Raw genomic sequence first — 27,536 nt, forward strand, 5'->3', positions numbered from 1 at the left:
AAACCAAAATTTTTGGTTCTAAAATGTCCCTTTAAATTTTGAAATTATTTTTTCACTTGTGAATGTTTCTAAGAGATGACAGTAAAATTGAATCACAATTTTGCAGTTCCATTTCTTGCTTTGAGTAGTGACTTCGAGTTGGAATTAAAATTATTTTGTGCATTCCATTGTTTCGCCATTTTCCAGAAAAACATTTTGCCAATTTTAGCTATTATTTTTGTGTTGGTATTTATTTTGAAGCACCTCAAAACAATTTAGGTATAAAATTTAAAACTTAGGTGCAGTGCAGGGAAAACTGCTAACTGCTGATCAGTTGCAGGCTAGATATCACATTTTTGACCACCTTAAATCCGACAAAGAAAAAATCTGCTTTGAAAAATATAATCAGTTTTAGAATTTGGATAGAACATATATTAATTTTAAGTGATAGATAAAAAAAAATGCATTGCTCTTTTTTTTTTTTTGGAGAGCAGAGGGAGTCAGAAGCTTGAAAAAAAAGTCTGACAAAGAAGAGGTTAATTAAACAGATATTGCATTTCCAGAAATGAATTTTCCCATATGTTTATCCGGAGCTTTGTACTATTATTAGACCATATAAATTTATACATTTTTCGGTGCTTATTTATTGTTGTTGAGTTCAATTATTTTTAATAAAACAAGTGTACTTTATTCATAGGCTTGCAGTGTCCTTGCCTGAGCCATATGGACATTATCGTGTTATTGGCCAGGTGGAAGTGAAAAGGAGGGAGGAAGACTGTAAGTTTTCAATGTCTATTTTTATATGTTTTAATATAGCAAGTGGCAGAAGCCAATAAAAGATATTTTCATTTTATATTAATTAAAGTAGTTGTTTATCCATTTGAAAAGGATTTTACTGCACTTACTATAACTTTTGCATGTTCATGTGAAAAAGCTTTCATGCAATTGTTTTGGAGTCTTATTTCTTCTAAAACTGTGCAAAGAATTGTTTTTTCATTACGTAACCATTTTGAATGCTTTGGATCAGTGGTGTTCGACCTTTTTTTTCCTGCCAGCCCACACTTCACATTAAAATGAATCTTGCAATCCAAAACAAATATATATGTATTTTGTATATTTTTTTCTAGGTTGCATGTGAAAAAAAGAAAAATAAAGGACAATTACAAACCAAAATTTTCTGACTGCATTTTTATTATTATTATTGATATGAACTTTGCATATGTTTTTAGAAACCAATTTATGATTGCTGGACTTAAATTTGCAAATTGTTCATAACACTTAATAAAGATGATTAGTAGTTTTGGAAGGTTTCAGAATATATTTTATTTTGTAACATTAAACACGATACTGAGCCACATGGATCAGCTTTGCAGGCTACATATGGCCCGGGGGCCTTAGGTTGGGCACCACTGCTCTAGGCAGGAGCATGCACAGAAGTTTTGGGGCCCACCACACATGACTTTTCCGGGCCCCTCTCCATATTTTTTACCCCTATATTTCACCCCTAGTTTTAGAAAATTTAGAAATTTAACCCTTTAGGCTCAGGCCCGTACCAACAGGTGTCCCTTCTTTCCCCCCCTGTGAAGGCCCCTGGCTATAGATGACAAAGCAGATTTTTTATACTTAAGAATTCTCTTTGTGTATGTGTGTTCGTTTGTTTGTTTGTTTTTTTAATTTTGTGTTCGCAACTCCAACGCTCGAATACGCAACTTTTGGTGATTTATAAAACCAAAGAAAAAGGTAAAAAATTGCATTCCATGTATGTCTGTTGGTAAATATGGGCAGTTTGTTACGAGTGTTAATTAACACATTTGATGTGTCTTAGATTGTTTTCAGCAACAGAAATTGTTTCGTCCCATTAAAAAAAATGTTAGTTTTTCTTATTTCCCTCTAAAAACTGAATTAATTGTCGTAAATGGCAAAAGCGTAAACACAAGAATACTTTGGATTAACAAACTTTGCATCATCAACAAATATGCTCGTCTGTTCGATGCTTTTTTTTTTTTTTGAAAAAGGATAACGTTATACCAGGTCTTAAGCTCAAAAGAAAGATTTGATAACATCAGCAGAAGAATTAAGGCTTTCATCTCCGCCTAGTTTAATAATAATTAATTTAAGTAACCTTATTTGACTGCAGCATTTAGTTGGAATGGACAGTATGCAAAATATTTTCTTGAATATATTATTGTAGAACAAAAGAAAATGCTTAACAATGAGAATTTTCATCGCCAAAATAGTGCAATTATAGTTTAGGGTTATAGTTTTAGTATTGTGCGAGCTAAGAACACTTGGCGAGATTTCGCATGTCAGTTGTTAACCATTTTTATTTTTTATTATGTGTGGATTAAAATGGTAGCAAGATTACAAAATTCGATTAGTTTAAAGAAATAATGGAAGATCAATTAAAAAGAAAACTACCACCGTGTATCCAAGAGAATTTTATTGATGATACATGACAGAATTAAATCATAATTCAGAAATTAGAAAGATACGAAACAGAAAAAATTAAAATTAACCGATTCGGCAATTTGAGAAATAACTCGGCTTCAAATGTAAAACAATTAGCACTAGCCAAACAAGACAAAGAAGTATCATCTTCCTCTTTTGATAACACTGGTAAACAAAGGTTTTGTTACATGAAATATTTTTAGTGGCAGAATCGATAAAATCAAAATAATAATCGATGAAATCAATCGATAAAATCGGTCCATCAAGAATTAATAAATATCGAATTCAACATCGGGGAAATGGCTACTTACAACTATGAACTACAAAATTTGCATTAATTTCCAACGTTTAGTAATGTTTCTTGAATTCTCAGTTCTTTCTACGTGGGCCAGAATATCCACAAGACTTCAAAAACTAATTTACACAGAATAAAACAAAAAAGTCATGCATAGATACAAAAATTACTAGACTTATTAGCATTTTCTACTTTACGGCGTGCGTTTGTTTTACCTTTTTCATCCGCCATTAGACTGACTGCAGTGCCCCCTATAATTTGTTGGAGTTGTGAATTAATTGTAAGTAGCAAATTTTTAGTGTTTTCAAGAAATTATTTTTAACCTACCACTAGTATGAGCGTATTCGTACAAGACTGTGCAATTAAAAATAATTACTCTAAATCACAACTGTTAAAGTACCCATTTTCTGTTTGGGTGCTGAATTTCTTTGGAAAGGTGCTTAAGTTCTTAAATTTGATTTCATAAATTGAGTATGAACCTCATTGAAATGACTATTAAAAAGAAAAGTTGTTCTGTAAATCAAGCAATTCGGAGCATCTGCTTTATTATAGTTTCATTTTTGCACAGTATACTTTGAGTTAAAATTTTTCATAGTTTTTAGAAGCCAAAAACTTTTTAATTAGGAAATTTCTATCTGATTTGGATTTAAGAGACAAATGAGTTATGTATTCACTGTGGGAACGAATGAAATCTGTTAAACTTATGCAAAGGTCAAACAATAAACTTGTAATTACGGTCTATGGTTAATGAATTGTTTTCAAAGATTAAATTTTCATTTTGCAAAACAAATTAAGTAAAATGCAGTGTTCTTGGATTAACTATTTTCCATTGTTCGATATGAATGCTACCTAAAAAAAAAAATCTAGAATGTTACTTTTGTTAACTTTTTCACTTAGTTTTGGCATTTTTTACAACTTTTTTTATGAATAGAAGTAAAATGTTATTTTGAAAAATAATAAATTGATTATTTTTGTGGGTAATAAATATTTAAGTATTTCCCAGTCATAATGTTTCTTTATTTACAGGGTTACAGTATTTTGAAGGTCCGAATTGGAGGGTACATCCAAATTGGTAAATGTGCCTTTATACATTTAGTAAAGTAAAAGACATTTTTATTCAACATGCTTAATGCATGATTATTTACATAATTTATGAAAAGCCATTTTTGTTTGCATAAAGGGAACATAACAAATATAAGCTAATGACTCTTCATTAACTAATGAAAGTTTGCTCGCAAAAATTTTTTTTATCCTGAACTTTTACTTATTTTATATTTAATAGATATTTATTATAAAATTCTTATTTCGATGCTGTGCGAAATTTAAGAAAGATGTATAGATATTATCATCATTTATTTTCTGTGAAGTTTTTCTTATGCTCTGTGGGAAAAAAAAAGTAGACAAGAATATTTTTGCTTTTCATTTTTTTGCCTTTTTTGCTTAGCAAAGTGTTTGTTTTAAAAATATTTATTAATATTTCTTTAAAGTTAGTTAATATGTGTTATTCTATTTTCTTTTTAACTAATCGTCGACTTGATGTTTTTAATAGGGTTTATTGTGAAAATCCTCAAAAAGAGGATGATGGATATACCACTCCAGAAGATAATATTCGAATGTTCCTATCAGATACTCTCTCAAATCAAAATTTCAGGTGGAGAACAAGTAGTACCCGTCCACCCATTTTTGATAAACCTATCTGTAAGTTTATATCACGTCTTTATTTTTCAATGAAATGACATGTTCCATGATGTTTCTGAATCACAAAAATCAAGATTATTAATAATCTTTAGAATATAAAACAGGTTTAATTGAGCTGTATATCTGTAGCTCAAAATATTTTTTAGTTATTATATTATCTATTTTTATTTGGCTGAATTATATTTTGGCTTTTTAATAGTAATGAATAAATTTGAAATTTTTAGATTTTGTTACACGTATAGGAACTAACTTTTAGTTTAAATAATCTAAGTTAACTTTTCTTAAATTGTGTTCTGCAGAACTCCAGGGTTTCACGAAGATCACTCAAGGGTTTTGCATTCTTTTTTTCTAAATAAAAATGCTCACTTAAAAATCTGATTGAAATCAGTTCTGAGCGAAGTTTCAAATTGGTATTTTAGGAATAAGCAGCAGAGAAAATATCAAAATGAATTTTACATTGCAAACTCAATTGCACTGTCCATGTGACTGTCGTGTCCTGTGACTATGTTAATACAAGTACAAGAATATGATATTTTTATCAAAATGACATTTAATTTTAAAAAATTTTAAAAAGTGTTATTAAACTATTACAACAAGCTTTATTTGGAATATTTTTCGTTTTTATTGCAAGTAAGCCATTTTTTAATGCTGCACTCAAACTAGTGTGCTACAGAAGATACACTAGGGGGTGTGTGAAAAAAATAGATTTAAAAAGGGTTCCACAGATTAAAAAAATTAAGAAATGCTGATCTAAGTAATTATTCACAGTCTACACTGGTGTGCAAAAATTAAGGACGAGACGATTTTTTCAATATAACTTTGTACAAAAGCTTTCCAAATCAACACATTTAATACCGTAAGATCCCCAATACGTAAGGACATGTGTAATGTAAGCAACACTTACTAAAAGAGAAAGCAGAGGGATTAAAAGAAGCTTTATTGAAAAAGTAGCACAGAGCGCAATGCGACTGAAGGCCGAAACATCCCTGTGACGGGTGTCTAGCAAAAAACATCCGGTCTTTAGTAGGGGATATGATCTCCCCGGACTGCTAGGCAAGTTTCACAGCGTCTGCAAATGCTGAGAATGAGGGTGTCAATGAGTTGTTGAGGCATTGCTGCCCATTCGTCTTGCAGCGCAAATTGAAGCTCCCGAATCGTTACTGGTGGTAAGGTACAAGCTGCCAAGCAGCTACCTAGAAAATCCCATACATTCTCGATGGGATTGAGATCCGGAGATCGTGCCGGCCAATCCATACGTTCAATATCCTCATTCTCTAAGAGCTGTTCGGCAGCTACTGTGCGATAACATGGTGCATTGTCGTCCATGAAAAGGAACTGCGGACCCATAGCGCCTCTAAAAAAATGCACATATGGAAGAAGAATCTCGTTACAATAACGGGTCCCGTTGACTGAACCTGCGTCGAAGATGTGAAGGTCTGTACGACTACCAAGCATGATGCCTCCCCAAACAAGAACACCGCGACCTCCATACCTGTCCCTTTCAATGATGTTCGAGGGATGGTTGCGGCTTCCCCGCTTTCTCCAGATGAGTATGCGATGAGAATCGCTACTCAGACTGAATCTGCTCTCATCTGTAAAGAGTACTCATCCCCCATTCATTGTCTCTCCAATTCCGGTGTTCCAGGCACCACAGAGAACACCTTCTCAGATGGGCAGGCGTTAGAGGTACACACCGTATAGAGCGTCGTGCAAACAGACCACCACCGTGCAGTCTTCTGGCCACGATAAAATGCGATATCGGTCGTCCAGTTGCCTGTGTCGTGTGTCTAGCGATTTCCCCCCGCTGTCTGCCCCCTGTTTCTTCTGGCCTGTAAGACAATATACCGGTCATCTGCGGGTGTGGTTCCTCGTGGACGACCACTACTGAACCCCCGGATAGCTGTTCCTGTAGTTTGAAGTTGTCTCCAAAGTCATGAAACGATGCTGTGAGCAATTCCGAACTCTGCAGCTACACTTGTCACACTGCGGCCTTCCTCCAACTTCCCAATGACTCGACCTCGGGTAAAAGCATCCAGATGTCGTCTAACAGATTGATTATTCGCCATTTCTCGCTGAGGCAGCAACTCGGTGTGATTTTAACTGCTATACGGCGTGCAATCTCTTTGCCAAAAATACTGATCTTACATGAACAATATGCTTTATACTACTCAGACACTCCCCCATTACGTCTGCCTGCATATCTGCGCATGTGCTACCGTACATCACCTTACTTAATCTCCTGATTGGTCTTTCTGTCCGCTCTGCCTCTTCGTTCAGCTGATATGCTAATTTTTCAACTTCGTCCTTAATTTTTGCACACCAGTGTATTTTGCTTGAGTGTAATAAATCATAAACTCTTTCTACTAGCTCTTTAAAGTCAGGTATTAAAATTTAAAGAACGAAAATGTTTTGTTCTTGCTAAGACTGTTTGCAAAATGCATTCCACAAAATTTTGAAAAATTGTCTTGCCAAATTAATGAATTTTCATGTCCATAGTTAAAATTTTCACCTCTTATTTATTAAATGGCACCAAGCCCAATTAAAGTACATGAAACCCTAAATTCATTTTACTTAATGAACTACATGAATTTCTTACCTTGATTGATGTAGTGATATTTTTTGAGAAATGTGAAGATTGAGGAGCAGTGTCATTTGCATTAATGTGGTTTACATTTTTGTTAAAATGTTATCTAAATGCACAAAATAATTTCTTTACAAGTCTGTTGTTATTCATTTTAAGCCCCTTTTTGATTAAAAATATGTATAAATTTTCAATTTTTCATGACCCTTTCAAAATATAAAAATTGATCTAAAAGTGGTTTACTATTTAGTTAATGATGTTTTATGTTCAGTTAGTTTTTTTCAAATACTGATTTGTATGTTTGTTTTATGTATTTTTTGAATGCATACTTTGCTTTTTAAGATTTATGTTAGTATTATTATTCATTGGAGTATAATGTTTTGCTTTTGTAAAACATAACGTTAAATGTATTATGAAATTTTATGCATATGAAATGATTATCAAGATATATATATATATATATATATTAGGGTGGGCCGAAAAAACTTTTTTTGGAAATCTGTTTTTGGATAGTGCGGAAAAGTTGCTATATGGGCCCGTTATTACCCATAAAAAATTTCGCTAAATTTGTTCAATATTTAGCCGGCGCTATTTGACTTTGAAAAACTGAAAAAAAGGGCAAAAATGCACTTTTTTCAAAAAAAAAAAAAAAATGGGGAGGGGGGGTTAAAAATAAAAGTTTGAAGCTAGTTTAAACAAACATTAGAAGTATCTGTCAGTGAATTAGTTGAAATCCTCAAAGACTTTTATACATTTCTTAGAATATTTAGCTATGCTCCTTTAAGACTGACACATGGGAAAAATGAAAAAAAAAAAAAAAAAATTAAAGTAGTTTCAAAATAAGTAAATACTGAAATGTTACGTAATACGTTACTTAGAAAAAACAGTGAAAATTCAATCAATTTTATGCGACATTTGTACACTAATTTTAAAAAATGCACATACTCAAATCAAAAATAGTTACATAAGATGCTAATTTTTTAATCTTCGGTTCCAATTGTTTCTCCTGGATAACAAACGGCGCTCAACTGCTTCTATTATTCCTAAGATTATGTTATAACTATTTTATATATGTTTGGCAGAGCCCTTGAGTATTAAAAAAAATGTGAATCCTCTGAAGTCTTTTGAACGGGAACCGGACATTTCGAATGTCATTGCATTATTATCTTTGTTTTGGTATACAACACGACTGTTATGTAGAAACGCGCGAAAAAGAAAGTAACGCGAGCAAGCACAAGTAGTCTTCTATTTGGACCTGGAAGAGATTTGTCTCCTCCCGATGCTTTATTTCTTACAACATATGAGGACATTATCAGATGTTATCAAATCACTAAGATGCAAATAAAGGGAGAAGGAAGTGAGCAACCATCTTCAGCAAGTGTGGCCACTGTAGTTGCAAAAAAAGTTATTGATATTTGAGGGCGTGCTTCCCTTCCCCTTGTTTCGATAAGAATAGTGATTACCATGATTTTATCTTATTGTTCTAAATATAATAGCGCAACAAAAAAATGCTAAAAATATAAAGAAGCAACTTTTACAATCAAAGCTAGGCAAATTTAAAGCAGAGGCTACGACTTTGTTTGACGTTTGTGCCTGCAAATGCGCAGATTTATATTCGTGTAATTGCAGAAAAAAAGCAAAAGTCCCTGATAGAGAAAAACAATTTCTAATTGATCAAAGGACAGTAAGAAAAATGGCTATTGGAAAAGTGGATAAGGTAACAAATAATGCATATTTCGCTCATCCTGAACAGCTACTGTTGACAATGTTATTTGATTCAAGAAAATACATTCGGGAATTAGCTGTTAGGTACATTCTGAACTCTAGAAATAAGAAGAGGAAGAGCTCGGATGGTTACGATTTTTTAAGAGTCCTCAACTCAATTTTGAAGCCATTGATTATGTTGATTTAGTTCATTGGGCAAACTGTGTTGCAACAGAGCCACCTCTTACAATGCATCTAAAAGACCAACAATTGAAAGAAATGGTGCAAAGAACAGCCTACAGCTGTTTCGAGAAATTTCCCTGTCACACGGAAGCTGTGAAAGGTTGTGTGAAACTAATAACCGAAGCTGCAATATTAGTTCGTGGTGAAACTGCACAAGATGGATACATTCGTGCCAAACTTCAAACTAGGAAAGAACTTCCATCATTTGATAACAAGGGGACAATATTATTCCAAAAAATAATATTCATCATGCATGAGGTAAATCAAATTTGAAGATTTATTTTTCAAAATTTTATTATCTTTTATATGTAATTCTAGAAAATGTATGATATTATTGCGTGATAATAATCACTATGATTAATAGTGCTATTTAATTAATTAGTCTATGATTTAATTTTGAAAAATAATTTTCACAATGGTTTTTAAAAAAATTCAATATATTTTCATTTTTTCCTCCAATTTTTTGATGTTTGAAAGGAGTGGTTAAATGCTCATTAAAAATAAATGAAACATTTTATGGGCTCGAACTGGCTCATTATATAACATTTTCGGTGCATTCCAGCAAAATATTTGAAATTAAGTTTAAAAAAAAAATTTCAACAAAAATTCATTTTTCTCATTTTTTTCGGTATTTTAGTGTCAAATAGCGCTTATTAGTAGATATTTTTATTATCCAAGAAATTTTTTGTGAGTGCTAGCTCATTATGCACTTTTGCATGCTATCCAAAAATTGATTTTGAAAAAAAAAAATTTCGGCCCACCCTAATATATATATATATATATATATATATATATATATATATATATATATAATAAAAGTGAAAAATATTGAAAAGACCACACCAAGAGCTCATTCTCTTCTAGTTTATAGTTAAAATTTTGGTCTTTTGACCATATTAATGAATCCTCCACGGCTGATGAGCTCTGGATTCACTCTTTATCTATTCCTACTTAATAGCTGTTTGCATGTTTCCTTTTTATCATCTTTTGTTATTTATAATTTGTTTAATATTTGTAATTCTGTTTGCTTAATTTTATATATATATATATATATATATATATATATAGATATATATATAATATATAACATATATATATTTAATTTAATCTTATCTTTTAACAAAAAATCATGAAAACATTATTTATTTCTAAATTTCATTTGTAAAATGTTTACTACATTTTATGAAAAATCTCAATGTTTTGTGCAAATTTTTTGTAGGTGAAAAAGATTTAATTCAAAGTCTTGTTTTTGATGCAAAAGCCACATCAGTTAACCATAAGAAATGTTTTGAGGAAATGAATGAGTGAGTACTTTTAATAGCTTGAATATTATTAGATGGAACTATGACAACCAAATCATTTTCATAATGCGAGAGAGATTTATATTTAATACCTGCAACTTGTAACTTCTCTGGTATACTGAGCTATGTCATTTTTTATTTTCATTCTCCAAAATTTTTTTGCTCAAAGAAAATTGTCATCATAACAACTTTGCATCAGCTTTTCTCCCTAAGGTTGAAATTGTATCTGGAATGAAAATCATTCCCCCTGTACACAAGTTGCAAATTTTATGATAATATTTCTTTAAAGCTTTAACTGGTACTTTAACTTTCATTCGTTTGTGTAATTTTATTATTTATCATAAAGGATAATAATGCATGAAATAATGCATACCAAAATAACTGCAACAGCGCAAAATAAATAAAATTGTGTCATTTTGCTGTAGATTTGTTTCTTTGCTTTTTATTTCCTTAAATGATACCTAAAGGGGAAGTTTAAATATTGATTCATTTTGATCTATTTTTTCAAATTCATTTTAAACTTTTCAGTGTTTTCCCCCTCATATGAAAGATATTAGACTTATATCCTCTCATTTCTTCTTCCATCCCAAAATTGCAGAAACACTTTTTTTTAATTTTAACCAAGGTTCATATAGATGTTTAAGAATAGGCACAAAATTTTGCCTTTTTTTTTCATTCTTTTCTTAAATTTCTTTCGTGTCGACATTTATTCTTGATCAGTGAAAATTGCATCACTTTAAGATTTTAAAACTTGTTGACTGTCTTTTGTTTCTACATCAACATTCATATGTTTTTTATTGTAAACATTCATGATGTGTAGTTTGTCAGAAACAGTTTGAGGCTTCAATTCGCCTCACAGATTCTTGAGGAGTTCTACAGGCTATTTCTGAATTGTGAAGTTTATTTTCATTTTCTATGGAAATCTGTTGAATTTAAAGTCAGGGTTCGTACGGTCATGGAAATCCTGGAAAGTCATGGAAAAAAAATTAACAAATTTCAGACCTGGAAAAGTCATGGAAATTTATTTAAAGTCATGGAAAAATGTCTTGGGCAGTAGTAAAGAACAGTAGAGAATTAAAATTTAGAATGATTTAACCGTATTGCATGTAAAAGCTAATAATACTTGAAAATTGAATGATCTAAAAACAAAATCTGAGTTTACGAATCCTATTGCATCCGCTTCTGTAACACTTGGCCGCCTTTTTTTTGTAATGTGATTTTACTGCTGGAACATCCCTAATTTTGATTCACCATTATTTTTTAGAACTTCTTTTATGTTATATTCTGTAGTAGTGGGCTTAGCATGTTCCTGATTTTACCACGCCCACTAAAAAGTGTAATTTAATTGCATCAGAGTTTATTTCAACCACTTGTAATTGTCAGAGTTTATCTTAATTTGTGAAAGCTTTAGAAAATGATGACTTTAGTCAGGTGATAGAACATACAAATAGGGGAATTCTAATAGTCAAACAGTAGTGCCCAACGTGCAGCTCGCAAAATTGATCCATGTGGCCAGCTGTGATATTGCTGGTTCAGAAAAATGAATTAACTGACTAACATAACTTTACTTCAATGAATGAAAATATTGTCAAGTTACATGGATGATTCGAAGGCACTGTTGACACCAAACGTCAATATTTTTTTTAAAGTAAATTTGCGATTGGAAACTTAGTATAACTCATTCAACTTTTGTCCCATTCATTACCATTTTTCCCTATTTATTAAATAATTATTAGGCATTAAAACATCAGTATATTACATTCACTATATTTTTACGTAACTTAAGTTTATATGCTAAAGACAAATTATAGTTTATTAGTTTCTGCAGTGTGCACTGATATTTGTTAGTCAAGTAAGTGCTTTGATGAGGTAGTGGCATTCATATAAAAGTTTTTGCTAATGCCCACTTACAAAAATTGGCAGGTTTGACATTAAGTAGTACCATTCTCTTCATTTAATGAGGTCATGAAAATTTTTATGATATCATGAAAAAGTCTTGGAAAAGTCATGGAATTTTTTCATCCGAATTGAGTATGAACCCTGTAAAGTGAAAAATACAGCTTAGAATGAAACAGAAAGAGAAAGTAAAAACATAAATGGTGCCAAAAGCTATGCAGGATCCTCAGTTTAGGAGACTCTCAGTGGATGAGAGGTCAAAAGCACTGCCTCAGTTTTTCATTTCATTTTCAAGCTTTTTAGCCTACATTTTGCTAGCAATTTTTGAATTTAGTATTTTATTTTCAGGCATTCCTTGAATAATTTATAACGAATATTTACAGCTAACCTACTGTTAGTTACCTTGCAAAGTATTTTTGAGTTTTATAAACCAGAGCTACAAACTGTTGAAAACATTTCTGCTACTAAGCTCAAGTGTTTTGTTTCCCTTTTTCTTTCTTCTCTTTCTCAAAGCCAACTAACAGTGGGACAGTTAAAAAAAAATCTATGTAGGTCTTTCAATAAGATAGCATAAAATTGTCTTACAAAGGAGACGAGATGTCGCATTGGGTGCATGAAGGGGAACAGTTGCTCCTAGTATTTTCATGGAGCAATGTGAAAAACTGTATGAGTTAAAGAAATTCAACGTTCTTAATCAAACACTCAATTGTTGTGAAAGATATGTGGCAAGATAAAAAGAATTTTCCTTCTTCCTGGTACTTGAAACTGAATTTTTTTAGTGGAAAGACTATGGTATAATGGTTGTTCTCCAGAAAAGCATCATTTTACAGCCTAAAATTCTGAAATATCATTAAATTGTAAGGTTATATACATTATATATGATAACTTATGGGGGATGACAAACTATTATCATTGCAAAGGGATTTATCTCTGTACTACATATTGTTTCAGTGAGGTTTTACTTTGTATCTATTGCTTGGTAAGTGCTCCATTAGACCAGTTTTTTTTTTTTTTTTTTGTTTTTTTTGACTTGATATAATACATCATAAAAACCAATCCAATGGTTTTATGCTTTCTTAGTTATTGGTTTTAAAAGTTCAATATTACATGTTTGCATGTGTGTGTACATTTATATTTGCATTGTTAAACTAAAATACCTAAAATTTAGGCGAAGTGTTAATAATTCTTAAATTTTTAAGTCAAAATGAAGATGGAAAATGATTACAATAAACTACCACAAAAATTAAAATACCTTCAAGAAAGAAAATTTCAAAAAGTTAATTCATTTCCAAAACCTTCTTAGTAATAGTTATTTCTAATAGGATTACATAATCCCACAACTCAAAGCACTAACTGCCAACCAGTATGATTCTTCTGCATGTTACAGGAATCTCAATAAGATTATACAGTTGTGCAGAAGGCTCATTGTTTTGCTTAGATTTTTAATGTTTTCTACATTTAAAACATAATTATTACAAAAATGATTCCTCCTGCTTTTATGACACTTCAAAACATTTTGTTCAAACTGGAAGTTGATTTATACAAAAGTATTAAAAGCGTGAGGAAATTTTTTAAATTAATTAGTTATAGTTTAATTTAGGAGCTGAGACATTTTATATTCTTGAGATGTATAGTGTTATTCTAGCTGTATAAGTTTAGAAAGACTACAAATGCCACCTACTTTTACTTACAAATGAGTTATGTTCTTAAAATATATTTGTAACTTTAATTATTCACGGGTTATTTTGAGTTCGGTGTGCTGAAATAATAAAACTTTTTTTTTTATAATTTGAGATGGTACTCATAAATTTTAATTCAAAATATGAAAAAGAAAGTTATGTAGGTCTATTAGGCGAGGGATTCTCCATTTCATGTGGACACAGTATCTTTTGCGTGTGCTTCATCCTTCAAACTTTTATTCAAGCTATTCTTTCAATATCAGAACATCACCCATGGAGATATAATAATTTTTACAATGCAATTCGTGCTTCCACTAATGTCACAAAAATTCATTTTAGATTCATGGTATTTGTTCTTATGCTCAAATATTCTTACAGGGGTCTGGCCAGAGGATATTTGGGTCCGTTAACGGACCCTTCACAAAAATCCGATCAACCAAAACGGACCTTTCCACAAAATCCCGATCAAACAAAACGGACCTTTCACAAAATCCCGATCAAACAAAACGGACCTTTCACAAAATCCCGATCAAACAAAACGGACCCTTCACAAAATCCCGATCAAACAAAACGGACCCTTCACAAAATTCTGATAAACAAGATCAGATCTGTCACAAATTGTTTATTGAAAGAGCAAATCTGAAAGCAAAATAACGTATATTTCTGTGTATAAACCGATAATTTTTGGAACCTTTTTTAAAATCAAATTGGAGGGATCAGCTTATACAAAATCGGCTAATTTTGAAAAAAAAAAAAGAAAAAGAAAAAATCGGCACTCTTGCGATGCTCCTGCAAGAGATAAATAATTGCTACTGCCAAATAAATATAATGGCTGTTTGTTTTATCACAGCTAATTAGCAGCGGTGTTGTTGTAAACTTTTTTGAAAAGGCATTAGCAATCACTTTTCTCCGCTCATGATTTAATAAACAATAATAATATATATCTGCGAAATGAACTTAGAACTGCAAAGGGATAGTAAGGGTGAGGAAAAAATATGATTCAGATAGGGTTACCAACTTCAAAACTATCACCACTTAGCGTCTGGCGTTGAGCCTTTATAATGACTTGATTAGAAAATATTCTCATCATTTTGTTGGCTTGTCAATATTTGCGTTTTTTACGGGTGCGGTGCAATGTTTAACTGTTATTTGGGGAGAAAATTATATGGGTTTTGATTTTTCGATGCTAACAAGGATGATTAACTTTAAATAAACACTTTTAATTACCGTTTTTTTTTCTTTAGATGTCTACATTTTGAAAAATGCAATCTTTTAACATCCGATATGAGAATCATATTTTGTTCTTCTTTCAAGCTAACTTCGCTTTATTAGGATTCAAATAAATGAAAAGTCTTTTTATTTCTGTTAGAACTCTCATTTCAAGTTTTTAAAGCAAAATTCCATTTTTTGTTATGAGTCAAAAATTAAAATGCTGAATAGATGGTTTATTTTATTATTATTATTTTTTTTTTTTTTTTGGGGGGGGGGGGGTCAACTGTGTCCAGATATTAATGATATGTTATCATAGGACTCTAAAATGCAATTTTAAAATAATTTTATCAAAAATATTTCTTTTACAAGCCGTTTTTGTACTTTTGATGCCTTCACTTTGAGAATTGCGATCTCTTTGCATCCGCTATGGGAATCCGATTTTTCGAATTTTTGATAATTATTACGCTTTGTTAAGAGGTAAACAATTGAAATATCTTTTTATTTTTGTTAAAATCACGGAATTTATAAGTTTTAAACGAAATTCTGTGCTTTTTAAGAGTGTCTTGGGTCAAAAAGTTGAATGCTGAACCCTATTCTGAATTTTGTTTTATTTATTTATATTTTTGCTACAATTATTTTAAATACTGTACAGAAATATATCTAGTATAATTTAACATAATCCAGAATGGTAGATAAATATTGATACTTGAAAGAGCGATGCCCCCCCCCCCCCCCCGCCAAATATCAGAAAAAAAAAATCCAGAATGATTTCTCGTCATAGAAGAGAAAAAAGTTTAATTGATGCAGTTAGTGCCATCTCTAAATTCTAAAATTTCGTTTTAACAAAAAACAAATTTTTTTTTTGCGAAATTTTTTGATTTTTCACAAAATTAATTCATTTTTCACAAAATTATTTGATTTTTCACAAAAAACGGACCCTGTGAAAAATCCTGGACAGACCCCTGTCTTAACTTGAATGTTGACAAGTAGGGTGGCATTTGTATTTCTGAAGCTGCTACATAAAAATAAAAGCAATCATGTTTTTAGATGGAGCTAAGTTTCTGTGGTAGTACTTTACATTTTCTTTGTATTTCAAAAATGCATTACAATCATTGTTGCATTTCTCAGAACTGTCTATTTCTGTAGACAAGCCACAGTCTTTTGTTTAGGAACTCCCACTTGGAATTTTTCCTAATATGCTTTTTTCATACAGTCCTATAAACTGAAGATTTCTGTACTTTTACTTCAAAGGCTTCCAAAACAAAGTATTAGGGTTATATTTTATAAAATCTTGTTCCGAATATTTTTTCTAAATTTGCTGATGTTGATGTATTGATGATTTTGCTTTGAAATTCAAGTATGCAATCTTAAGTAGATGCATACATAGGAGTTTAAACATCTTTTGTCAAGGACACTAATGAATCTAGCATTTAGGTTTCTACTAGTTTATGAAAGGTATATAAAATATTCTTAATTGAAACTATAGCTATGAAATTGATTCAGAATCCACTATTGCCTGTCACATTTTAGTGGTTGCTGGTTTAATGGAGCTAATTTAAATAACCTCAATTATTTTGAGAGAAAAAACAAAAGTAAGGGTCTTTTTGAAGAATGGATAATTTTCAGAAGCGTTTTCTTTCTGATGTTTATTTTGAGGGCAATTCAAATTTCCATGTATATCTTTCATAATTCACTTATTTCAATTTATTTTAGCTGATTGCTGATTTAGCTGAACATTATCATGTTCTAAATGGCCATTAATAAGATTTTTATCTTTTAAGAAAATTATTCAAAAGGCTTTGCATAATGTATTCCCAATAATGTATGAATATGTTTAAATTTTGCTTAGAACTTTCTTCTGTATTGTAACAATTCACTAGTGTTTAATATTGGTTTACTGCAAACTTATCAGTTTTATTTTTGTTATTGATTATTTCAATAATGAAAACCATTCTCGAAACGAAAAAAAGAGAGTTTACATTGCATAATCTCCTTTAGTTACGTTATTGAAAATTATAATTTTGAAAAATTAAAATAAATTTGAAGCATTACAATAGTTATTGCTAGAATCTCTGGGTTTTCTTAATGTATTTGAATCAGTACTAACTTTCCACTTGTTATTTAATGCTTAAGCCCGGTAGTTCTCCTGATGTCACTAATACCCAGGTAAAGTGTGTATAGAACCAGGACATGTCTTTTCTTTTTTAAGCTGTTGAAAGTTTTTATTACAATTGATCTGAAAAATATGTTTGTTTCTAATGGTAGATTAAAATAAAATTGAAACAGTTAAGTACGTCATCAATAAAGATTACTTTATTTTGTCAGTTTTACTTTTTTATGTTTGTAGTAATTGAAAAAAAATAATTGAGCGGTCTGAAAATAGATCAGATCATTTGTTGTGCTCTGAAATTGAAATTGTTGAAATTTGAATTCTTGCTTTTGAACTGAACAATTTCTTACTTTATTACTTAAGTAAGAAAAGATAGCTGTTTTTCAAGCTGTCGTTTGCAAAAGTTATAAAAACAATGAGGGTTTTGTTTTTTCCAAACTAAACTTTTTCAACTGTGCAAGCGTACTTTCTTTTTTAATTTAATAAATGTTTCCTTCATAATTTGAAATGCTGTATTTTTGCAAAGAATATTGCATATACCTATTTACTAATTTATCTGTTTAACTTTTTACTTTAAAGCTCTGTACTGCTTAAAATGATGTAATTAAATCTCATTTTTACTTTGTAGATACAATTGTGAAAACTTTTTATAATCCATAAAATTGATTTATATTCAATGTAAATATTTTTTTAATTCAAGCAATGCTGCCTGTATTCATAGAAGGGACCTAATTTTTGGAGGGAGGGCACCAGACCCATCCTACCTCCTCCTAAGGTTCAAATTCATCATTCTTCTCTCCTCCAAGATGTTGAAATGTAAAATGCCGTTTTACATGATTAAAGATTTAAAACAAAGAGGTTTTTTAGAGAATATTTCTGAAAAATTTTGTTTAAGCAATCTCCCCATTGTTCTGCAGCCATGCATTACATAATTCATATTGGTCCAGTATGTGCCTATGAAATCAGTAGACTGCTCGCTTTCCCCCAAACTTAAAGTCTATATATGCCACTAATTCATAGCATAATTTAAAAAAATAGATAAATTCTTATTGAGCAATCACAAATTGATTATTTTCCTCACTTGACCTGAGTTGATGTTGCTTCGATTTTTCAGATTGCCATGACAATGATTGCTTTTAATATTTATTTAGACAGCAAAATTTTCATTGCGGTATTTACAGATCATCTGCTGTTTGATTTTATTCATATTTTCTTCCGTGCGAACTCCAGCAGACTTACGTTTATTCAGGGAAAAACACCTATATGGATGAATTTAACAGTAAAACTTCATCTAAATAAAAAAAATTGCAGAATACTAATTTCGATAATTTAAGATTGATAAGAAGTAAAAATACATAATATTTACACTGTGTGCTAACGTTATACAATTTGAAACTGGTGGATCGGCCATTGAACTTTTATCTTTATTACCGCATCCTAATCACCATTTCTTTTTTTATGGACATGCTTCGTATTACCTATTCTAGAAAATCACCATACGTAATATGATGGGTGCAAATTTTTTGGCCATTTCCATTTCATTCCATTTGTAGAAACAAGAAACCCAGTGAGTTGGGTCTTATCGCAATTCATGATTGCAAAAAACATAATTCAAATTAAAGATGTCAAAATTCAAATTTTTCTTTTTTGAATATTATACGGGCATCCCTCGTATAACAGGGTACTTCTACAACATGGTTTCGATATTACACTTTATCAAATTTGCCATTATTATAACACAGTTTCAATATTACACGGTACAAAACTTTAATTTATAACTACACGGTTTTGATGTAAATTGAATTTTAAAAGAAGGAATTTAATTTTTGTTCATTACACTGTTAAAAAACGTATGATAACAACTGTAATAAGTTTTTACTTTGTTTTTATGAACCTTTTAGGAAAAATTGTCTGTCTTAGGCTCAAAAGTTTGGTTTCCCCATATAACTTTACGTCCTAACTTTTAACTTTTAAATACATACTTGATTTTTCTCATCAGTGTTCTAAAAGCAAAAAAGTGAATATTATTTTGTTTCCAATGCATTGTAAGAAAATTATAGTAGGATTAAACATAAGCCAAATTTAGCAAACGATAAATATAAAATGTAGTCGAAACAAAATATGAAATAAAAAAATAGAATGATTCTATTTATTTTATTTTAAATTTTGTTTTGCTGTTGTTGCTCAGATGAACTTTATTGCTACAGAAAAGCTCAGATTTTTTTCTAATGGAATGCCTTTTGTTCTTAGTACAGAAAGAAAAGCAGATAAAGTTTTTTATTGTGCATAACAGTTTTAATTCGAGGTATGTAAAATAATTAAGTTTTATCGTTTATAACAACTCTTATTTTTAAATCAGTGGGTCTTTGTATGTTCTGGTTGCCAGTTTTCGTTTGTATGTTCTATTGAGCCGAAATTTCAGCTATTATAAAATTTGCACCTTATGATTTGGTTTCGATACAACACACTACGCATTCCTTGATTTACATTATTTCAAGGTCTCGTATAACACGATTTTGTTATTACACGGAATGAATTAACCATGTTATAGGAGGGATACCTGTATTCAATTTTTGTTTGTGTACTTTTTGACGTGCGTGCATTTTTTTTCACTCTTTGTGTGTATCTTTATTCTAAGAAACATGTGTTTTTCAAGAATGGATTCAATTTAATTTTTAAAATGCTCATTGAAATTTTAACTTATTTTCTTCATTTACTTAGCAATAAGGTAAGTTAATTTACATGCTCTTTCATTCAAGTATTTATGCACTATTGCTTAATATTCTGGGTAAATAAATATTCATAAATTTATTCTCATTTGGTAAACTGTGGATTGAATTATGAATGTGCTCCAGTGCTCAGTTATCCCAATGTTGAATATGTATACTTTTGAAAAGAGTAAGAGGTAACAGTGCTGATCCCCCCACCCTTTTTTTTTTGTAAAATTTGGCTATTTTAATGGCTTTTAATAAAACTGATTTAATAACTTCTAAAAATGTGGCATATGGTATCAAAAATCTGTGCGACTATGGTCACCAGACTTTCCTCTTATATTTAAAAGTACATTCGTATGGAATAATAAAAGAACAGTTCATTTATTTAAAATTTTTTGTTTTTACTGTCGTGAAATAACTCACTCTGACCTATAAAAAATCATTTTTTAATCTATCATTAATTTTTAACTCTGAAAAGGGAGGGGGCAAGGCCCCTTTACTTTTGGAAGTGAGGGTGCACTTGCCCCCTTGCCCCCCCCCCCCCTACGAGCCCCTTGTTACTAACACTGTTGGTGTGAATATGTTCCATTCTGAAATATTTGATTTATCATTAGTTACAGATTAAATGCTCTATTGCATGATTGCAGATGAAAAAATTATGACCTTATCTATTATTGTTGTTGAATTCACTTACAACCTTGCTGTTGCTCAGGGAACATGTTTGTACTGATGTTTAGGCTCCACTGTATCTTTGAAACAACCCCCAACTCTTTGCTGATTCCGCTATAGTTTGTGCTTGCTGTATGTTCTATCAGGGGCTTATTGAATCTTTTTAATTATTGATTTTACCGCTGCCATTTGCCTGGAGGACAGGTAATACAGTAGATTCCATAAACTTCTGATAGAACAAAACAAAAATTCATTTCCACAAAGATCCAAGTATAAAGTTAGCTCATAGATATTATCTCCCTATTAACTGGGTAGAATGAAATATTTTATCATACAGAGTCTACTGTCATGATTGTAATGAAATATTTTGTCAACATAAGAAGAGAAAAATCCCCATTGTGAATAGGGATAGATTAAAGCATAGTGACATGGGGCATGGGTCCTAAAATTTGTGGGGCTCAAAATCTGTAGCTATTACTTCAATCATATAGTATGAGCGAGGGGGGCACCAAATAAAATTCATGCCCTGTGCTCTCAAACGTCTTAGTCAGGCCCTGATTGTGAAAAGAATTGAACAAAATTGATTAATTTCCCTTTTTTTAAGGAAATTTCAGAAGTAAATCATTATCTTGTTTTAAATCATTTGTTACTATTATAAAAAAACATGGTAAATTCCACTGGTAACTGACTGACATTTTAAAAGCCAAACAGTATGCATTTTGTAACATTCAACGTAAAATATATGTTGTGGAAACTATTTTTTTCTCCTGGATTATTTTATTTTTAAGCTGAATTTAGTGGTATAATTGAATTCCCGAAGTGCAATTTAAATGATTTTTAAAAATTTGTTAAAAACATGGTAATTGACTGACATAGTAAAAAGTAGCATGTCAGTCAGTTACTATGTTTTTTACATTTTTTTTCTTTTTAAAGTCATCCAAAACGTATTTTAAAAATTCAACTGTACCATAAAATCCGCCTTAAAAAATACAATATAATCCAGGTGAAAAAGCTTTTGTACAGTATATTTCACGTTGATTTCAAACTACATACTGTTTTGCATTTACATTGTCAGTCAGTTACCCATGGAATTGCCCATGTTGTATTTTTTCATTAAATGCTCTGTGTTGTATTTTTTGAAATGTAAAATTTATTTTAATTTTTGCTTGTTTATGTTCATCTTGAGTGCAACTTTTGAAGGAAACATTTATGACTTATGTATGCTTGCTAACTTCCTATTTTCTGATGTACATATGGTGCATATAAGCATTAATTTTATTTCAGTAAACTTACCCTACTACTTTTTACAGAGAAAAGATGATAAAGATGTTTGGAATCACTGTTTCATTCGTTGCAACAAGAAGTGGACTGTTAAGATTTGTTGACTTACGGCATGAGAATGTTAAGTTTAATGGAACTGAAAAGTATGTCCTTTATCATTTATTTTTGAGCCTGAATCTATTTTATAAACTTTTAATTAAACTTAGGCTTTATTTTGTTACTGGAAAATCATATTTATTCATGAAACATCATTATTAGATGCTTTAAAGTTATGTCAACTAATTTAAAAATTTCAATTTCTAAAATTTTTGTTACAGTAATTTTTAAATTGACAAAAACGAGTGCAATAAAGCACAAAATTTTTCAAATCATTGCATAGGCATTTGCGAGTTGTTCCTTCATTTGCAAGCTCATGTCTTCTTCATTGAAAAGAGGTTCCTTGTTCCTCCAAAGACTGGGTATGCAATGGTTGGCATTTTTTGTGCTTTATCGACATTGTTTCTATCAATTTATTTTCAACCTTTAGGTACTTTTTTAATTATAATTGCAATTCATGTTTTTAATTGCTTACTTAAATACAAGTTATATTTTAATAAACTTTAAGTTACCACCTGTAAGCCAGGGCTAAGGCTGAACTACAAGCATATAACTGCCTGATTATGTCACCCAAAGACTGCAGTTTTGTCCTTGTCACTACCCAGAAATATCTACTGGAGGGGAGTTCTGATCAAAAAAACCTTCTGAAGGGGTTTTTTGATCAAAACCGTCCTTTCATATGCATAAACTACTGTATTATAGTTAGTATTTATGTTAAAACCAATGCCTCTGGGGGGGGGTGTTTTCACCCCCCTCCTCCCAGGGGCGGCAAATAGGGGGGTCAAGAGGGGGCGGTCGCACCCCCAAATTTTTTGAGCAAAATGACAGAAAATGGGTGTATTCAATTTATGTAAGTCGGAAATCAATGTTCATTAAAAAAATCTCGCTGGTTCTCAGTAACTATTTGATGAAACTCGACACATTCCCAGACAAAAAAAGTGTTTTTCGTTATTTGGATGATGACTTAGAAATTCACGAAGTATTTTTCGGCCTTTTCACGACTAAATATTTCATACTTGTGTGCCCAGTGTAACGATGGTATGTCCAATATGAGAGGCTCGTGCAAAGTGGTGTGGCTGCATGGTTTTCTCAAGAAAATTCCTTGATATTTTACATTCACTTTTACGCTCATTTTTTAAGTGTATATTTATTTAATGAGTGTTCGTCGCTTTCTTTTGCTAGAAACACGTTTCAGCTGCTCAATGCATTACCTGCTTTCATAGAAACTTCTTAAAAATGCATGTACTTATTGAACAAAAAAAAACATATCAACAAATACCTTTTATTGGGCTCTATAGTTATGCAATCTCGGAGCGACACAAGATGGTCTTCCAGAGTTAAAAAAATAAAAACCTTTCTCTAAAACTTCAAAGCAGTGATTTGACGAATGTGAGAATTATTGCAAAACGATTCTTTCAATGTGCCCTTCAGCATGTATGACTTTGTTTGAATTTTTATTCAATTAGTTTACATTGAGGAAAGTGTTTTAAAAATGCTTTACTCTATCAAAACATCTTCAATCTGCTACCCTTAATTTTCGGACTATTCAAGTCACAGTTCAATCTTTAATTGATCTGTGCGTTCATACTACCACAGTTCAATCTGCAGTTAAAATTGAAAATAGATTTTACATGGATGTATATTTCAATCAATCGAGAAACTTTTTCAAAAAAATTCTTCCTTCGAGCCAATTTTAAAAAAGCGCTAAAAAAATAAAAAATTCCACATGATGATGTGAAGTCAAACACTGATTTTTTAATATTTTGTATGCAGTAATAGATTGTTTTTCGAATAAAATTAACACAAGATTTGATGATAATTATTTTTCTGCATGGTTGACTCTATATTACCTGGATTGGATTTTTTGAAAACGAAAAATAAAATGTTTCAATTATGAGTAAAATTTTTAGCACTAGACAAGAAAAATTAGAAGCAATATACCGACAGACCGCTTATCACATCCAGAGACTGCAGTTCCGTCCTTGTTATGGACTCTTCAACCTGGAATAGTGAATAACAGAGCTCTTGGCAGATGACATCTCATTGAAGCTGAGAGCGCCGACGAGACTAGATTATTCAATGATGAAAAATTAAGCCTCTCACAATTTTTGAAGTTGCCGGTGTGATTTTGAAGAGCAAGACATAAAAAGTGTTTTCTTACGTAACTTTGTTACTTCAATTATTTTTTAACAATTTCAATCAGCTCAGCTGGTAGAGAAAGATTTTTGTTAGGTTAGAGAAATATTTTCGAAGCACAATGGGCAAAAAAAAAAAACCTTTTCTATTTAGCTGTACTGGCAAAACAGCACGACACTACGACACTAGGCACTGATAGTAACACGATTCTCTGCTCTTCCGAATTCCAAAAATCATGCATTAAAACTTTTCCAAAAGGTATAAAAACTTCAGTATTGAGATGTTTTGTATGATAACTTATTAGAAAATGAATCAAAATTTTAATTGCTTCTAAGCACTAATTTTTATTCATATTAAACCGATTTTATGACCACTTCCTGTTAGCTAGTGTGTGTTTGTTACCGCACTGTGGTAATACATATTTAAGAAACTCGACCCCCCAAATGAAATGCTGAAATGCCGCCCCTGCCTCCTCCCCTCGCTGCACCAGTGGTCCTTGTTATAGGCTCATTAGTCTGGAATCAAGATAATAGCCTCAAGTGTGGTAACTCGTTTTTTTACCTAATGCTTTTACCTTCAGTATGCAAGTTGAGCAGCACCCCTTTGCTTGCTGACTCTCACTGGTGTATTAAATTAATTTTAGTTACCAGTTTCAAGGTTATTTCAACTTCAATGAGAGGATATTGCCTCCAGCTTGTTTACTGAATACTCCAGACTGATGAGTCTATTCCAAGAATAAAACTGCAGTCTCTGGATGTCATAAGTTGGGTGTTGGTATATGCATAAACAAATTATATTTATTTTTGAATTTCTGTACTTTTTCATGTAAGTTAAAAACTAAGAACTTTTGATCTTGTTGTTTCTAAGCTGCAGTCATTTTGATTTGTCCTTTCTTTGACACTTTTTAGACCCATTTTTGAAATGCATACAAAAGCAACTGAAGAAGAGTTTTATAAGAGAGCAGTCGATTTTCACAATATAAATAGCTCTGCATTTGTATTTTCAGTTCCATATGATGCAGGTAAATTTTCTATTTGTTAACGAGCTTTAGTTTTTATTTATTTACTTTTTTTTTTTTTTTTGAATGTTATTCTTTTGTTACTAATGAAATAAATGTTTTCCTATTTTAAGTGAAGTTAATGACGTTATTTTTTCTCTTTGTTTAAAACAATTTTTGCAAAGAGAGCATGCTATAAATTTATTATTTCTCTCTGTAAAAACTATTTGTATATCTTGAGCCCGACCCCCCACACCCCTTCCACACATGCACAAAAAAAAAAAAAAACCTTAGGGCTTTGTCAATTATGTGTATGTGTGTTCAGTATTTTGTGTCTTGGGATATTCTTTTTTTTTTTTTTTCAGTCTAATCAAAGGATGTGTTTGTAGTTAAAATTACAATTTACACTTTAAACATACGTAAATACTATTTCAGGTAACAGGAAAACCAGCTTAGTTACTGGGAGTCATGCCATATTTCTTGGTTCTGGAAAGAAACAAGCTCCTGCAGCTGTTGTTGGGTTACAGTTTCAACATTCAACATTTTCTGACAGATTCTTTGATACAACTTCAAAGGTTATCTATGGCTTATTTATTAAATTTCATTCTTTGTTTCAATATTGACTAATTAGAATATGAAAAAGGAAAAAAACATGATAGAAAAATGCCAATGACCAACCTTCACTTTGCTTGTGAACAAAACTGGTCTTCTTAAATTTATTTAACCTAAAGCATTCATTGGCGTAAAAACAATACCCTTAAATTTCAAAATTCTTTTATTGCATGATTCTTAAAATACTTTTATCTTCAACTAAGGTTTCCTCTATGTTTTGACTTTTATTTCAATTCCCCCTCCCCAAATAATATTAATAATAATAAATAAATAAATAAAATAGAATCCTGGCTATGCCACTGTTGGCATTTATTAACTTAGTATTTAGTATTCTCCAAATTTATTTTATGTAATAAGAAATTTTCAAAATATCCGTTGTAAATTTACGTTGTAATTTTTTTTTAGTGTTTGAAAAACTGCAAGCACAAGTGTAGAGATGAGGTGTGTAAAGTTTCTTTCTTGTTTCTTTAGCCTTAACTAAGCATTTTTAATCAGAGAAATTCATTTTTATCAATTTAGGAACTAGACTGCTTTCTTTTGGACAACAATGGTTTTATTATTGTGTCAGAAAAGCATGACCAGGTAAATGTGTAAAATATTCCTAAAATTAAGAATGTGAAGTTAAACTGTTGTATGTTAATGGTTTTTTTATTCCTTTTAAGACTGGAAAATTTTTCGGGGAAATTGATTACACATTATTTGATTCTATGATTGAAATAGGAATTTATAAAAGGTACTTATATCTTTTCTGAATTTTTTTTATTGAACTGAAATATTATTCCAGTTATTAAAATTATTTCTATTTTTAGGGTACATGTGTTTGATTATCAAGCAGTATGTTTAGATATTGATCCAAGTTATGGATTTGCACCATTTCTTCTCACTGTAAGAACACAGTAATTCTTTTGCTAAATTTATCTTTAAGGTGTTATAATATTATTAGTACTTGAGAAATAAACAGGCATCTTAGTGCTGAGAAATAACAGAAAATACACAACGTCACAACTTTGACTTTTATTGGATGTCTATACATCCAAAATCTCACAACTTTGAATATACCGGGTGTTTCAAAAAAATTTTTTTAAAAATGATCCAATTTGAAATGCTTATATTATGAAAACTATTGAAAATAGACACTTCTGATTAATTTTATATTAATAATAAAGTTTTTTTACATACAAAATTAAAGGCGTTCAATATGACCCACCTTTGGATGCACGGCATATGTCTACACGGAAGTCAAATTCATCCCAAACTTTTGTAAGCATGTCTGTATCGACTGCCTCCACTGCTTACACAAACAACCCATGTCTTTGAATTGTTTATACCATTTTCTAATGTTCTTAGGGGCAGGAGGTTCAACACCAGGATATTTTTGACGAAAATCAAGCTAAACAGTTTGTTACAAACTCGCACTTCGCAAAGCGTAGAACACAATACGATTTTTGTTGTGCAATCACCATTTTCACGAACACTGAAATGATGGGTGAAGAAAGAGGGCTAGCACTACCTGTTGGCAACTCCTTGAAACTTGAGATTTCCCCATTCTAACGATACCTTTATTTACTGAAATGGATTAAAATCTGAATAGTTATGATTTTTTGAAATCGGGTCATTCTTTTTGAAACACCCTGTATAAAGGGGTTTTTAGAAACCCCGAAACATGTGCATTCAGTAATCTGTTTATTTGTGCTTAACAACGTTGGATATTTCCCGTTATCATTAGTACTTGTTCAGTTATGTAAGCATTTAAGATTGTGCTATATGCATTAATTTGATACAAGTATTATAGATAACAGAACAGTTTTATTAGTTTTATGAGAACATTCATCATTTAAAACGTAACATATTGATTTTTATTTACGGATGTGAATATTTTCTCTCT

General features: G+C 31.0%; 1 protein-coding gene across 1 annotated transcript in view; it reads left to right on the forward strand.

Annotated features, from left to right (window-relative positions):
- LOC129216644 (voltage-dependent calcium channel subunit alpha-2/delta-3-like) overlaps positions 1-27,202 on the forward strand; it is a 476,626-nt gene extending 449,424 nt beyond the window's left edge. Inside the window, exons 23-34 of the mRNA XM_054850861.1 lie at positions 677-756; positions 3,749-3,794; positions 4,272-4,420; positions 10,168-10,252; positions 21,840-21,953; positions 24,951-25,063; positions 25,475-25,614; positions 26,057-26,092; positions 26,171-26,233; positions 26,314-26,384; positions 26,461-26,536; positions 26,999-27,202. Coding sequence (XP_054706836.1) covers positions 677-756; positions 3,749-3,794; positions 4,272-4,420; positions 10,168-10,252; positions 21,840-21,953; positions 24,951-25,063; positions 25,475-25,614; positions 26,057-26,092; positions 26,171-26,233; positions 26,314-26,384; positions 26,461-26,536; positions 26,999-27,202 — 1,177 coding nt within the window. The remainder of the gene's footprint in view (positions 1-676; positions 757-3,748; positions 3,795-4,271; positions 4,421-10,167; positions 10,253-21,839; positions 21,954-24,950; positions 25,064-25,474; positions 25,615-26,056; positions 26,093-26,170; positions 26,234-26,313; positions 26,385-26,460; positions 26,537-26,998) is intronic.
- The last annotated feature ends 334 nt before the right edge of the window (positions 27,203-27,536 follow it).

Source organism: Uloborus diversus, chromosome 2 (assembly GCF_026930045.1).
Source record: "Uloborus diversus isolate 005 chromosome 2, Udiv.v.3.1, whole genome shotgun sequence".
Classification (NCBI taxonomy): domain Eukaryota; kingdom Metazoa; phylum Arthropoda; class Arachnida; order Araneae; family Uloboridae; genus Uloborus; species Uloborus diversus.